Below are 15,632 nucleotides of genomic sequence, written 5' to 3' on the forward strand. Positions count from 1 at the left end.
CGTGACTGTAACCGAGAGGAAACTAGAACAGGAACCATTTTTATTCCCTTTATTGTCAATGCATATGGCCTCTAACTCCCAGCATCCACTGGGCTTTTGTTGCTATTCTTCCTCTTGCAACCACCAGTGTTGGTACAGACACCCCCACATGCAGTGATCGAGCGAGCGAGCGTCATGGCAGCGTGGCAGAAATGAAAAACTGCTGCAGATGTTTCTCCTTCCATCCACTGCTGCACATGTCGAGTAGAAGCGGTGGGGGAGGGCTGATCAGAAAGTCACCTTCTACCATTTGCACACAGGTCAACATGGGATGTACTGTATATGTATGTATGATGGAGGGGTAGCGCATGAAGCTAATTTAAAGGATGTCATTGCAAATGAATGAGCCCGAGTGAGCTCTTACAAGAAACTGCAATTCCATTCAATCCAGAATCCAGAGAAAAACAACTGGAACCACTTTTATAATCCAGATCATCAGACACTCCACTGACATTTAGAATATTTATGATACTGGAGAGAAATCAGGACAAGCCACACTGAATTGTGTTTCACAGTCTTTTCCAGGCAAACAACAAATCAGTGCGCCATCATATCTCAGGCACCTCTTTGAAAACTGATGTTGTCATATGAGCAGAACAAGAGGACATCAGCTGCCTCGTTATGAGGATTTCACTGAAATGAAATGTTCTCTGCAGTACGGCTGGGAAATAAAACTGAATATTATAATCATCGCTATCTGATTTTGATCAATAGCAACATAACAAAGGTTTGAAATATATCAATATATTGCTTATGCGTTGGGGAAGCACAGTGCACATTGATCCACCTCATTATCTGCTCATAGAGAAGAGTTTAAATCCTACAACCTTCACCCAGGAGCAAGAACCAGACTGTAAATAACAATGTGACGTTTATCACTTGATCAGCTGCAGAGAGGCTGGGATGTGTGAGGGGGCACCAGCTGGAAACATCTGCATGCAGCTGCCTTAGTGCTCTCGAGCAAGCTACCAGGAGGAGACCACTCTCCGGGGATGTGTTGCAGTAGGAGTAAGAGTCAGCTGCACCACCAGCTCTGCCCTGGTTGTGCATATGTGGGCCATTTCCACCCCCCCCCCACTGACGTGTTGGGTAATGGAGACCACAGCTCCGGTGCAGCAGCGGTTCCAGGCTGTGCTGCGGACAGGAGGCGCCTGTTAGAGACGCACACAGGCGGCCACAGTCCGCTGCTGCTGCCGCTGCTGCTGCTGCGGAGGAATCTCAGCCTGGACCCACACACATCCTGTTCTCACCCCATTTGCTCAGGGGAGGAAACTGACATCACAGCAGCTGCTCGGGATGTACAAAAAACCCCTCAGATCATCCTTTTATTTCTAATGATCAATACTCACATTTGTCTGTCAGTGTCAGCTTCTCCTCCAGTTTAGTGCCCAGCTCCTTATAATCCATCGTGTCCATTCAGGTCGCTGTCACATTCCTCAGAGTGGGAGAGAGATGAAACTCCCCGGTACAGATCTGACCCAAACACGCCCTGGGTAAATCCAGCCGAAAAAATAAAAGAAAAAAGAAGAAGAAGAAGAAGTGACCAGGAGGAAATTTGTGGGAATAAAAAGAGGAGTAAAACACCAGGATCCCGAGAGGAGGCAGAGAGGAGGAATGTGAGAGAGGATCAATTAAAGAAAAGCGGTGTCTGGTTATTAAATAGTGATAGAGACAGAGAGGAGGTTCAGTGCGGCGGGTCCACAGGTCTCCAGTGGAAAATCTACAGTGTGAGAATAAAAAAGGTTCAGATTTCCATCCGCGAGGTCAAGCTGCAGAGAGTGGGGACTCACACTTCCGGCCAGGGGCTTTAGAAATAAAATAAAGTAGTGGGAAATATTAGAATTTCTGTATCATGTGCAATATCCCACATAACCTCTTCTTTACATTTCATTTCTACTTACTTGCCACTGTAGTTCTCATGTCTATTGCTATATATTGACAGGTGCTGTAAAATAAAAAATAAGGTGTATACTGAGAGAGCGCAATACTCTGTAAACACTTTATTTTATTTTAACAATTCACTTATACCTTTACTTTTAACGTCACTTGTATCTTAAACTGAATTCTTTATGGTGTTTTTTTAACTGTCTTCTACTGTTCATTATATTGTTCATTTGTGCTCGACAAATCTTTATATATTCCTGTATTTACTTAGTATATTAAATATACATACACTTGTACGACATAACATATTTGACCTTATCTCTGTTTTTTATTTTTTAATTCATCCCACCAGAACCAGAACCCGTACAAAAACAAAACTAAATCCCCAAACAACGAGTTACTATTCCCATTGACTTTGTTCATTATTAATTATGAATCATGTTTAATCACGTTTAATTTAAAGTGTTCCAGATTGCCCACATTCTTTTAGTCTTTTAACAACTGCATTTTATTCTGAAGGCGAGCTTGCTTGATTTCCGGTTGTAGTCTCTTTGTACTTGACGCTGCTGAGCTCAGACAACCGGACTGTACCAACTGGGTGGAAGGGAAGAAACTCACTTACCCAGAAAACACCGGGTCGGATAATCGATTAAAGACGAATTCAACACGTCAAACACGAATCAAATAATTCATCTACAGTCTCTCATTAGTTTCACTGACAGTAACAGAACAGCTGTGTCCTGTTTCCTCTTCACTCCTGAACCCCGTGAATGGTTTGATCCATCAGATGATTTCCAGCAGCTGCAGAAGTGAATCTGTCACAACAGAGTATTCATCACACTGTATGGGTCATTACTGCAGTTTTATACACAGTTTATTGCAGTAATAATACTCATCTACTTCATGCATAAAACATCTATGTGGTGGAAAGTAACTAAGTATATTTACTCAAGTAGGCAAGTACAAATCAGATGTACATGAACTTGAGTATCTGCATACTATACCACTGCACTTCAAGGATAAATAATGTACTTATATGAGATCTTTATTTACTTTATAAAGTAATGTTTTTGAATAGAAAACATATGAAGGTTATATTTTTAATTAATCTGTCTAGTATTTTAAGTTTTACTCTTGCACTTCTTTTAAATACACTTTTACAGACTATGTTAGTCTAATGCACAACTTAGTATAGCTTTAATTATCTATCTTTAAATGTGTATATATATTTGGCTTCAGTACTCTGCCTCGGTTACTTGTGTCTTTCCTTGTACTTTAAATATCTGTATTGTCAATATCTCCATTGGCAAATAGTTCTTTACAGTCACAGCTTTGTAGTTCTGACTGCGAGACTTTCATCTCACTGCAGTGAACTTATTCCTGAATCATTTTGACCTTTTATTATTCTAATGTACTTGTGTTTGACTGTTTTGTTTGATACTAGATTCCTTAACTTACCTCGGGATCAATAAAGTATCTATCTATCTTGATCATGACAGTAAAACTAATTTACTGGAATATTACTTGAATACTAATAAGAGATAAACCAAAAAAAAGACAAAACGAGTCAACCAAAGAATGAATAAATCATCCTATAACTATTATGTAGTAATAACAGCATGTTTTAATTGGGGTTTGCACAAAAAATATACAAAACACTATGATTTAACCATATTTCTCATATATAAAAAGAGAGAGGACATGATCTGCCCTTGTGAATTGGTGATGACACGCTGATTAACAATTGATGCAACCTTGCTGCCACTGCAGGAGACAGAGCAGGTCCACGAGGACATTGACTGTCCAGTCTGATAAAGTCTGATCTGATAAAACGTGAATGAGAAGGAGGGAGATAAGAGAAGTCAGAGGAACAAACCCCCTTCCCAGAAATCCATTTATGACACCATGACGGTATTAAACACTTTTTTAATTATAATAATTCCATCAAAATACAGTTTCTTACTCTGTGAATACTTGACAATTAATTGGATATCGGTTATAACACATTTACAGTGATTATTTCCCCAAACTAATGTTGAATATGACGTCGTCTCTCACACTAGAAGATAGAGAAGGAGCTGAGTGGGAGTATCATTCATTTTTTAAAAGAGGCCTTTTATAAATAGTCTGACCACCAAGTTTTTTCTGTCCTTTTTTGTCCATTAACATAAACAATTCAGATTAATTATAGATGAGATCATCATCATCTTTTTCCTTGACTCTGAAGGACATAAAGACGTGTCAGAGAAGAAGAAGGATCATTTCATTAACGCTCGTTATGAGGCTCTTCTTTAAAACATGCATAGAGGCCAAATGTATGTGAGTGTTGGCAGAGAGATAAAATATGCATGACCCACTTAGCCTGGTGAAGACACTGAGGGCTGCAGCTGATGTTATAGAGACCTGCAGAATATATACTGTGATAAATCCAACGCTTTACTCCTAAAGATTTCTGCCTAACATTAAACAGACTGTTGAGACATCTGGATTTTCATTCCTCTTAAAAATGTATCTTCTGCCAATCAATCCACTGGTCGCTCTGCAACACACACTAAAGAAAAGAGAAGCTCCATTAGGGCTAAAGGATGGAGCTGAACTGCTGGTGGTGTGTGTCTGTGTGTGTGTGTGTCTGTGTGTGTGTGTGTTAACCATGCAGGGACTGGCTCTGTCGTTCAGCCTGCATGGACTCTCAGTTATAAATGATGTGTTAAGGCAGTAATGGGATTTGGAAAAGCAGGGACTGGAAATGCAATCCAGTGGTAGAGAGGGGAAGGGCCGGGAGCGTTCAATAAAACTCTGCTATCGTGTTCATCTGCATCAACAGCCTCCGTCTCTCTTTCCCAAGACACACCAGACTTAAAGACTGTTTCCATTTTACAGCTGTCTCCTTCGATCCATCCCTGTATTTCTCACTGGAAACCGGTGTTTGTTTGTTCTTGTAAACTCTCCTGCTCCAGATCATGTGTTCGGGGCATGGGGTTTGTATTTTTTAAGGCTTTAACCTCGAAATCAAAATTAATGATCTAATTTATCGCAGCGCGTCTTCATCAGTGAACAGACTCTTTGTTGCACTGCTGATGGTTTTCAGACACAGATGAAATAATAAACAGACTTCATCTTTAGTTAAACTCCCTTCAGGCTCCATAAAGCTGCAGTGTCACAGAGGATAAATTATGATGGACACACAGATTATTAGAATCCTCAAATGTCCTTCCATGTTCTTTTCGATGTACCCTCGTGTTCAGACTCTCCAGGATTCCAAAAATACACCACGCGTCTTTGAACGACTTGAAACTGCAGCAGAACAAATTCTGCCAGTGAATCCACTGATGCATTGCCAAGCAACAGGCATAAGCTCGAGTTGACGTGATTGGCTCGTCGCTCCGATGCAGCATCATTTCAGCCAAACCGTGAATAAGGAGGGAATTTCTAATTGGCCAAGATCAACAGGCGACTGATTCAATGTGCCTGTGGTCCTAAACAAAGAGCTTTCTGAGCCAGATCCTTCGAGCCGGGCATGCCCACACTCGTCTGCACCTGAGCGAGACATGCGGGGGTGCAGGGAGCCTCCCATAAACCCACAGAGGCATGTAGTTAATTGCCCCTCCGACACAGGACCACAAAAGCAACAGCAAAACCAAAAAACCCTGCAGTTGCACTCCAAACATTTGTCTGGATCCTCCCTGTGCGTTCGACCGGGGGGGAAGGAGCAGAATTCTGTCTGCAAACAGAGGAGTTATAAAATGTTCTTTCATTGTATAAAAACCCCCACTTGTGCACAATGGTTTGGTTTTACAGGGCGAGCGCACACATATTTGGAGAGAACACTGCTGAAGTCAGAGTCTGAATATAACTACAGCTGCTACTGTGGAGGAGTCAGGCTCGTCTGCAGTTGTTGTCGAGAGCCGAGCTGGAGAGAAGGGAAAAAAAATAAATCTCCACCTGATTTTCTTGTGAGCAGATGACACTGTTGATCGCATCCTCGGCAGTCGGAGAGAAGCACGAGGCATAAATAACAACTCGCCGTTGTTTCCACCGAGCAGACACGTCGGCCTGAAATTCATTTCCACGTTAGCAGCTGCAAATGCTCGCGTCAGTCAGAGTTTTTGTTTCAGCTTTGCACAGTTGAACACTTCTCTCCGAGCGGAAGTTCAACATTCTGTGAAATTCGTTTATTCGCTTTCTGCCTCAGTTAAGTGAGAAGATAAAACTGGCACATCTGTGTGCAGGCTGTTAGCAACTCCACTTCCTCCGAGTCAAAGAACGAGGCCAAAACATCCTCACATGGCTGCTGCCATCTTTTGATTCTGACAGGAGTCTGTGCAGTTGTGATTGTGGAGTGTCGCCTCAGGAAGATGTTTCATTACTTTATCCCCACTAAGTAATTAAAAACAAACTAAAGGGAAAAACTAACACTTCAAAAACAAACATCAGTGTGATAAGAACTACACAAACAATGGAAGAAATCATCTTTAACTTTTTAGTTTGGTCCATGTCCCATCTTCTAACATGGAGCAGGAGGGGTTTAGATTTACATCGAGATGTCTTTATATACAATCTATGTCTCTACCAACTCCTGGGAAAAGTCTTTATAGCTTTAAAGATAATTGGATATGTTGATATTATGAAACTATTATATGAATTACTCAATAATATAAAACCAAACGCGAATAATGAACCACTGCACAAAAGTGAGGACAGAAAACTGCTTCAGCCACTGACCCGACAATATAACATGGGAACAAGGGAGTGGCTGTTGTGTCCATTTGTCTTTGGGGTTGAGCAGCAGCAGCTCTGCCTCACGCCCGGTCAGCCACATTGCTCACATAGACAGTCACACTCCACCCCTCCGCCTGCCCTCCAGCAGTTGGCACAGTGTTGTCATCTCAGGCTCTCAGCTGTTAGTGTGGCGCACCAGTGACCGGCCCAGCAGCTGCCGGTCGACTGCAGCGACACTCACTGCTGTATGGAAACTGGGAGGGGGGGGGGTTAAAACATATGGTTTCCTTCTCTGACGTCACCACTTAAGATAAATACCGAATATGACTCCTTCTATCTCAGTCTCACTTCTCACTACTCAGATTTAGACTGAACAGAGGCTCAAAGATTGAAATGTTTAATTTCCATCCTTCTACTTTCAACAAATACTGATGTAAAAATGTCAAATACATTAAACTCGTGTACATTTAAACATTCAAGCACTTAAGATGAGGATAGTCCGTGACTGTGAGTGTGAAGATTTGATGTTGTTTCCCTTGAAAGCCTCAAACAGGGAGCCAGACTCTGGAATCATTGTAGAAGAAGGAGTGCTTTGCCAGAATCTGTGGATCATAGAACCCTGGAAAGAGAAAGTCCCAACGACTGTTAGGTTAGATGATCTACTGTGTACTTATACAGGATATCTGTCAGAGCTATACTTAAGGACGTTTTTATTCTTGCAACTACTGCCAGAGACAAACGGAAAAACCTGAGCTGCAGCCACCAAAACGGAATCATGCACTTAAGACACGGTTTTCTCATTCGGCCTGAAACTTGTAAACAGGGTGAAGTTTCTATAATAGGACAGCTATCAGTTGCAGAGGAGTTACTCTTCTCTCTTGCTTCAGGCGAGCGGGCGCTTGGTCTCTCTCCCTAAAATCCCCACAGTCTGGGGCTTTCCCTTTTAGAAGTGTGTCACAGCGTATTGTGAGGATTTACCTTTTCAGCTCCAGGCCAAGAAAAATGTGTTGCTGCTGCTTCTGATTTTCTGCCTCTCAATGTCACTTCCCTGACGTGAATAGTTCTTTTGTGTAAGATTTATGACGGGTTGTAAACAGGTAGAATTTAGGGTTCGGCTCGAATGATATCCAGTGACAAACGGATTAGAAACAGATATCAACTAATCAGGGAAATTTATGTGGTTTGTGGGGCGATTGACAGCAAATGTAACCTTAGGAGACATCGTAACAAGTAAAGTACATAGATGATAGTAAAACAAACTTTTACTCAAAGTAAACCACAGTATATGGTCAGACCTCATTCAGATTTTCAAACTTTTCCAGGTTGATGACTTGATTTCCAACCTCTTTCCTGCTGCACACAACCAATATTTACATGTTTATGTTTGTTCCATAACCACAACAACGTGCAAACTCTAGTTCTAACTTATCATGGTAGCTCATTCTGCTCATAAACAACGGGTCTATTGATGGAGATAAACTGTGAAGTGGGGCTGATGAATTTCGAGGCAGATTCCAGAAGTTAATTTATGATGAATATCGTCATTAAATATTCATATTCACCTCTTTTTCCTTACGATGCCTCATTTACATACACTCCTGTCAGCGATTTACAATATTTCCCCACAGTCGTTTCCATCCGCTCTGGTTGGATTTGCAGATTTTTTTGCAAATCTAGTCTAATCCCACATTATTTATGTAAAGCTGTTTAAATTAGCATGTGACTGCAACCAGCTAACTAGTGTGTGGCTTCCCGAGGTCAGACACCAGAATCAGAGCCTGTTCTGCAGCTGTGCAGTAAAAGAAACCGTTTATTTTGCATGGATACTCAAAGAAGGGGTTTATTGTGTTTTATGAAACCAAAAGGTTTTTCTCTATCCCAGCATTACATCATCTGTACTTGTGGTTATTCCTGTAAAATGCTTGTTTTCAAAGCATCATTTGATGATTGGTTTTAGTGGACATTACCTGGACCCGGCTTCATTTCAGTGCAAAGGTATTGGGGTAATCTTTCAGTTCTGGATGCAAACGCCGCAGTGAGCATGGGAGGTTTGGAGGCAGCGTCACAACTCTGTATATCATACTGCCCGGGGCCCGGCAGGGGCGGATCCTTAGCAACAATCAGGGCAGGCTCTGATATCGCCAAATAACAACCCCTCCTTGAAACACAGTAAACACAGATTTTACATTTTAAGACGATAGAAAAGAAACAACGTTTAAAAACCTACCCAAAGCCGTAAATACTGTGTGTTCACTCACGGTAGGAGGGTCTTCTTCACTGGTGTGGGGGCCCTATGGGGACTGTAGGCTCCGGGGCCAGGGACATGTTTGTCCACGAGAGCAGGGATCCTCTGGGTTTTAGATCTGAAGGGGGACAAGACTACTTTGGAGCTTTGCTGGATCCTGTAGTTGTTCACCTCATAGTGGCCTGTGACAAATGTATGAGGCAATATTAGAGCTCGAAGTTTAAAAACGGAGTTATACAATCTGATGATTAAAGTGAGGTGATTACATGGCGATGGCAGGTTTTTATTTGGATAGAAAGAGTCACGTCCTGTTTTTGAGAGGAAAGCTGATGTACCGACCACCGAGGAGAATCTCTCTCTACTCCCACAGCTGACCTGAGCAGAAGGAAGAAACAAAAAGCTGCACATCACTCGACACTAAAAGCAACATAAATAAGTCACATACGTACGTCATATTGATTTGGAGCTGGAGTTCTCTGCTTGGGAGTGTCCAGCTGCACAGCCAGCGGCAGTCTGAACACCCTGGAGACGCCAGAGTTAAAATCATACTTGTTTATGAAGGAGCTCTGTGTGTTGTAGACATTCGGTCCTGGGATGTTTCTCTGTGGGTTACTGTAACCCCCGGTTCCCTAGTGGAGAAAATAAGATATGATATGATATCACATTAGGGTTGAATAAAAAAAAACTTTCTTTCATAACAATTAAACTAAATATCTTAAGTATCAAACAATTTCACATGTTGTTTTTAAATAATTCAAAACCGAAACATTTCACTGGTTTGATTTGATTCGAATTTTCACTGATCAGTTTTTCTTCTTTACGTTTGTTTAACTTCGTTTTCATCTTCTGGGAGATTCTGTTCACTATAATTGACGATACAACACGAAACGTGATATAAGATATTGGGAGGGACACACGACGAGTACTATAATTAAGTTTGACTAGTTTTTGAATGACAAATAGAACATGAATTAAGAATTCAGTATATCACAATTAGAATTTTACTCCTGGAAGTGTGCCAAACAGGATTTAGGTTTAAATAAATATACAGAAAATACAAGTTAAAACATAAATTTAGCTGCAAAAAGACCAATAATTGGCCCTTTTCATAAAAGACATGTTGATATATCACAGTAGGAACAATACAAAGCCATTGTTATTGTTATTAGTATCACCCCTGGTTTTCCTCCTATGGCTGTTAAGACATTTAAACACTTTTTATGTCAGCCTGGTGAGTTTCAGGTGCTTAAACTTGATCTCAGTGTTTTTATGACCTCGGGCCAATAAAACGAAATGAGCAGGAGAGTTCCTGACCTTGGACGCCACAAAGCCTGTGGTGCCTTTCTTTGAGAAGGACGGACTATTAACTTCAGCGGTGGAAACACAGCCGTAGCTGCCCGGTCCTGGGTTCTCATTCTGAAACACAAACACATCATTACGACAACGTTTAGCATTTCGATTTCTTATTAACGTCTAATGTAAGAAGAGTTAAATCTCCTACCGGACAGAGTTGTGGTAAGAATCTCTTCGCCTGAGAAGAAAAGCCTTTCTTCTCTTGATTTGTTGTCGCCACTCTTTGGTATTTCGTTGCCATGGACGATGAAGCCAGAGTTTTATCTGAAGTAAGATCAAATTTTATGTTGTGTTTTTTTTAGCTTAGTATAAAATTTATATTTCCATGTAGCCTCACTTTAATTAAATCCTCGATCCATGTTTTCCATCATAGGTTTAAATTGGTTTGTGAATCTGAAGCCATCGATAAAGCTCCCTGGTGGTGTTGCCATGGCGACGTAGAAACAGAGCGTGATTACGTGCAGGGTTGCCAGACCGGAAATTAACGTCCAAGACAAAAACGTAAAAGAGATAAAACAGTCACAAATCAATGAAATCTGAACACACAGAGATAATAAAGACATTTTTAGATTAAGCGTGACTTGTGCTTTCCGATGATATCATTATATCTTCATGTCCCCAGCGTTTACACGTCCGGAAATCATAGGAAACCTCAATGCAGCAGAACTTGCCTTGGAATCAACTCATTTTAAAGTTGAACCATGTGTCAGAGCAGCCACGTGATAGTTATGAGGACATCAAATAATACATATTAAACATGAACCTTTAATGAATCATTCGGCGTACTTTATATTACAGATTGTAAACAACTCTCACAGTTCAGGTGCAACATGATACAGCTGCATGTAAGTGACGGGTTTTAACGCACAAGGTGAAAGATTATAGACAAAAATAAATAAAAAATGCACATTTGATAAATTCGCAATTGGCTGATTTCTGTCAGTCCAACGTGGCATCGCAGCTCCGACCCGGCCCCTGGAGCTCCCTGCAGCGGTGCTTCGGGGACATCTGCCGGCGGAACAGCTGCACTCCAGCGGCCGCTTTTCTGCAGCCCGCCCGCCCGCCCGCCGCTGGTCTGTCTCCAGATTAGCTCGATCCATCATGGCGATGCACGCAAAGGCGACGCCGCCGCAGATCCCGGACACCCGCCGGGAGCTCGCCGAGCTGGTGAAGAGGAAACAGGAGCTCGCTGTAAGTGAACGTCGCCGCGGGTTTTATCGCAGGAAAAGAAGCAGCGCGGTTCATTTTTGTTTATCCCCAGGAACAACAGCTAACTGTGCGTTAGCTTCGTGCCGGGCGCGCCGCTAGCCGAGGCCCTTGCTAAGCGCCGAGCTAACTATGCTAATACGAGTTAATTAGCACGAGTTTTCTCCCGCGTTCCCTTTGGTTTAACTCGCTTCTGCAATGTGTTTAATTTGTAGACATTTAAATTGTGCTTAAACACGATGCTGCAGCTGTGTTGACTGCCTGTGTTAGCTCGTTAGCTAGCTGAGCTACATGCAGAACCCCCGCCCGGGTTTGCCGGAGTTCTCGCGGTACGTTAGCATCGCTGTGTAGCCGCGGCTGGGAGAGCATCACAGGGGGGAGAGGTGCTCACACACACACGAGTCACCGCCTGGTCGTGGATTCTAGAGAAACTGTTACAAGTTTGTCTTCAACGTGTCATCAAACATCTGATCTGGGTTCTGTCTGCAGCCAGGATCACTTCTGCTGTTTACATCCCTGTGACTGAAACACAGCCTGAGTGGGATGTGCTCACACACCTGACCTGGTTCATTCTGAAAGTGTGGGTTGTACAATTAGAGAGAGGGATGAGATAGATATAGATAGGGAGGGAAAGAGAGGGAGATAGATAGAGAGAGGGGGTGAGATAGAGAGGGAGGGAGATAGATAGATAGATAGATAGAGAGAGGGGGGGGGTGAGATAGAGAGATAGAGAAATGGATATATATATATATATCTAGAGAGAGGGGGGGGGGGGGGGGGGTGAGATAGAGAGATAGAGAAATGGATATATATATATATATATATCTAGAGAGAGGGGTGAGATAGAGAGATGTATAGATAGAGAGAGAGAGGGAGAGGGGGGCTGAGATAGATAGAGACAGAGAGAGATGGATATATATATAGATATATAGATAGATATAGAGAGAGAGAGATATAGGGAGGGGGGCTGAGATAGATAGATAGAGTGAGATAGATAGATTGATAGAGAGAGAGAGGAAGATAGATATAGAGATAGATGAACTTAATTGATCCCAAATTGTCACAGCAGCACGTCAGGGGCGTTACACACGGAGCGAAGTAGCAATAAAACAGATATGAAGAATTAAAATAGCTCAAAATATGTAATGAACATAAAATGCATTAAAAACTGTACATACTCCCTAGTATTTATTGTAAATTATACACAATCAAGTTCTAGAATACACAGTAAAGGACTAAATATAGTACAGCAAAGATTCTTCCTCAATGTTTTACATGTAATTTGACGTTTCCTTGTTTTCTAGGAGACACTGGTGAACTTGGAAAGACAGATATATGCGTTTGAAGGCAGCTACCTAGAAGATACCCAGATGTACGGCAACATCATCCGAGGGTGGGACCGGTACCTCACCAACCAGAAGTAAGAATCGGATATAAACCTGACAGTTATTCATCCTTGTTCCTGGCTTTGTTTATAGCACTTTTCAAACATGACAGGAAGACATTTCGATTTCGTTGGGACAAGCTTCAGAATGTAGCTTTTTAATTCTGCCATGATTTCCGATGTTTGATTTTGTGATTCCTGCAGGAACTCTAATAGTAAGACTGACAGACGGAACAGGAAATTCAAGGAAGCGGAGCGTTTATTCAGCAAGTCATCGGTCACATCAGTTGCAGTAAGTCCCTCACTCCTATTGTACTGTTTCACACAATGTCCTTATTGATCCTTCTCTTCATAATAAAAGCTGATCATCCAACCTGGCTCTCTCATCACAGGCAGTGTGTGCGCTCGGTGGGATTCCGGATCACATGAATGAAAAGCGTGAGTTGTTTTTGTAACTTTTCTTTTAGATGTAAACGTTTCTCCTCGTGTAATTTCTGACACTGAGTTCTGGGTCCCGTCAGGCGAAGCAGGCAGCGGCACAGAAAGCGACACGTCTCCAGATCTCCAGAACCAGGAGAACGAGCCCAGCCAGGAGGACACGGAAGACGTGGACTCGACGCTGCAGGACCTCAAGCCCCAGAAGGCCGCCTCCTCCTCCTCCTCAGGCAGCCACCACGCAAGCCACAAAAAAAGGAAGAACAAAAATAGACACAGGTATAAAATCAATAACAAGTAAATGCATCAGCAGGTTGTTTGATCTTTTCCACGTTTTCCTTCTGATTATTCTGTTAAGTAGAACCTGACCGATTTATCCTAGTTAGGAATTTATATTTGTCGATATGAAAACTTTCATTGTACGGAATGAACAAAGCAGGAAAGTTCATTCATTTAACGACATCTTAGCACCTGACTGGGATGTTTGCGTTCTCGCGTACAGCCCCTCCGGGTAATTGGAGGAAAAAGTGAATACAACAGTCAGTAAATAAAGCTGTTGGCACCAGTACAGCGTGATAACCATCTATTTAAGGTCGGCGTGTGTTTTCCTGACTGTTTCTCACCACACTCTGACGCAGCAGGAGCTCCACCTAACACGTGGTGAAGCAGCGTCCCTCTGTAAAGTCTGGTCTTCAGTGTAATGTAGGCGTAGGGCTTTAGTCTCAGGTCTGTGAACTAACCGCTGCTGCTCTCTTCCTCCCCCCCCCCCATTTAATGCTGCCCCCCTACCTCCCTCAGCCCTTCTGCCATGTTTGATTATGACTTTGAGTAAGTCGTACTTTTACTTCCTGCTCCTGTGGTGTTTACGTGCTGCCTGCTGTAAACTCCCATCCTCCACTTCTCCACCATGTACTTTCTTTTTCTTTTTTTAAACCTGCTCTGCTTTCATCTCTTCTTCATGTAGAGTTTGAGATGACGCCTGTCAGTCTCGCCGCACGTCCAACACTTCATTCTTTTCATTTTGAATGCAGCATCCAACACTCCCACTAGATGTTCTTGCTTGTTTTTTTTAAGGGTATTTTCGTTTTTTCTTCTGACCCCAGATTCATTGTGTTTCGCCGATTCCAGGAATCAGAAAAACATTGCTGGTCCTGTCAGACGATGGTTTGGCGAATGATTTGTGCATAAAACAAGAACACACACATGATCATTTAGCGTTCTTGTTATAGGCTTGTTTTTTAAGGCTTCTTCATGGTATATTAGTGGCACCGCTTTTCACCATGACTCCCGTAAGACAGGTCTGAGGTCTGAGGATGTCGAACTCAACCTTACTTCTTCTTTTGTTGCAGGTTTGACATGAAGGTTAACAAGAAACCACGAGCTGTAAGTGGAACCAGATACTGATTTATAAAGATATTATCAAACTATTTAATGTGCTTTTACTTCCGTCATTTCTCTAATTGTCTGTCTCTCCTCCGCCTGCAGGATTATTCAACTTAAAGAAGTCGACTGGAAAACCCGAACACACACATGAGGAGGATGCATGTAGAGAAACAGAGATATCTGGACTTTGTGAATTTTGTATGCCTTGTTTATTTTATTTTTTTAAACCATCATATTTCAGCCTGTACCGTGTGCATTGCTTGATACATTCCCCCCCCCCCCCCGCCACCTACCTGTGGTCATGGTCCAAACTGTGACCTACTGATCTAAGTAGAAATGTTACTGGAGGTCTGATGAGGCCGCCTCCAGAAACGCACCATTTTGTATAGTGTTAAAAAGAGAAGTGTATTTATTATGTAGTTAATTTTGATGTTTTACATTGTGAGAACGTTTTTGCTTTTTTGTCAAGCATCACATAGTCGTACAACCCCCCGAATACCCTGAATTCTTTTATTACATTTTTTGTTTTGCAAAAAAATAATAAAACACCAGTAGCTGGAATCTGTTCTGGTTATTTGTGCGGCTGTTGGTGAGGGCGGTGCCTCGTTTCGCTCCACACAGTCGTTAGGGGATTGTCGTAGGTTGAGGTCTGGCTTTAATAACCATCCTCAGCCTCTGTTGTTTCTCTTGTCAAACTCTGACAAGACACTGAAACCTTGAAAGTGACCGGCTGTTTGAGTTCCCACACATGTGGTCCATTAAAAAAGTGACATTATGGAACGGTTTCCCTTTTTAAAGAGTCCAAATATTATTCGACTATTATAGAAAATAACCAGCACATTCTTAAGTGACGGTTTGTTTTATGAAAATAGTTTCTCGAGTAAACAGAACGGACAGATGACAGTTCACTGCCGTACACATACGGTTACATGGCTTTTCTCAGTCATAAACGTGAATGTCTTATTTTTAACACAATTCATTTGT

At 42.1% G+C, this 15,632-nt stretch overlaps 3 protein-coding genes and 1 long non-coding RNA gene across 14 annotated transcripts in view; 1 reads left to right on the forward strand and 3 right to left on the reverse strand.

The window, feature by feature from the left end:
* LOC117770555 (MAP7 domain-containing protein 1-like) overlaps window positions 1-1,768 on the reverse strand; it is a 29,741-nt gene extending 27,973 nt beyond the window's left edge. For all 9 annotated transcript variants that reach the window (XM_034600116.1, XM_034600111.1, XM_034600117.1 and 6 more), the window contains exon 1: window positions 1,389-1,768. In XM_034600116.1, coding sequence (XP_034456007.1) covers window positions 1,389-1,455 — 67 coding nt within the window. In that variant the 5' untranslated portion in view covers window positions 1,456-1,768. The remainder of the gene's footprint in view (window positions 1-1,388) is intronic.
* Window positions 1,769-4,858: 3,090 nt separating this feature from the next.
* Window positions 4,859-6,292, reverse strand: LOC117770562. The gene is made up of 2 exons (XR_004615417.1): window positions 6,141-6,292; window positions 4,859-6,110 (listed from the first exon to the last, which is right to left on the reverse strand). It is a non-coding gene; the product is annotated as an uncharacterized LOC117770562 (long non-coding RNA).
* A 733-nt stretch (window positions 6,293-7,025) lies between these two features.
* Window positions 7,026-10,992, reverse strand: stpg1 (sperm-tail PG-rich repeat containing 1). Its single transcript, XM_034600118.1, has 8 exons — window positions 10,534-10,992; window positions 10,389-10,489; window positions 10,202-10,303; window positions 9,337-9,516; window positions 9,154-9,262; window positions 8,901-9,069; window positions 8,610-8,800; window positions 7,026-7,261 (listed from the first exon to the last, which is right to left on the reverse strand). Exons 2-8 carry the CDS (start codon window positions 10,479-10,481, stop codon window positions 7,188-7,190), a joined length of 918 nt encoding a protein of 305 aa, XP_034456009.1. The 5' UTR covers window positions 10,482-10,489; window positions 10,534-10,992; the 3' UTR covers window positions 7,026-7,187.
* A 144-nt stretch (window positions 10,993-11,136) lies between these two features.
* meaf6 (MYST/Esa1-associated factor 6) lies at window positions 11,137-15,432 on the forward strand. Of its 3 annotated transcripts, none has more exons than XM_034600121.1 (8): window positions 11,137-11,431; window positions 12,751-12,866; window positions 13,035-13,122; window positions 13,223-13,268; window positions 13,352-13,544; window positions 14,064-14,093; window positions 14,615-14,648; window positions 14,751-15,432. In XM_034600121.1, the coding sequence occupies exons 1-8, from the start codon at window positions 11,342-11,344 to the stop codon at window positions 14,763-14,765; spliced, it is 612 nt and encodes a 203-aa protein (XP_034456012.1). In that variant the 5' UTR covers window positions 11,137-11,341; the 3' UTR covers window positions 14,766-15,432. The 3 variants fall into 3 exon arrangements, with proteins under 3 accessions (XP_034456012.1, XP_034456013.1, XP_034456014.1); XM_034600122.1 differs by having other exon boundaries at window positions 13,361-13,544; XM_034600123.1 differs by lacking the exon at window positions 14,064-14,093.
* The last annotated feature ends 200 nt before the right edge of the window (window positions 15,433-15,632 follow it).

Source organism: Hippoglossus hippoglossus, chromosome 11, assembly GCF_009819705.1.
Source record: "Hippoglossus hippoglossus isolate fHipHip1 chromosome 11, fHipHip1.pri, whole genome shotgun sequence".
NCBI classification, from domain to species: domain Eukaryota; kingdom Metazoa; phylum Chordata; class Actinopteri; order Pleuronectiformes; family Pleuronectidae; genus Hippoglossus; species Hippoglossus hippoglossus.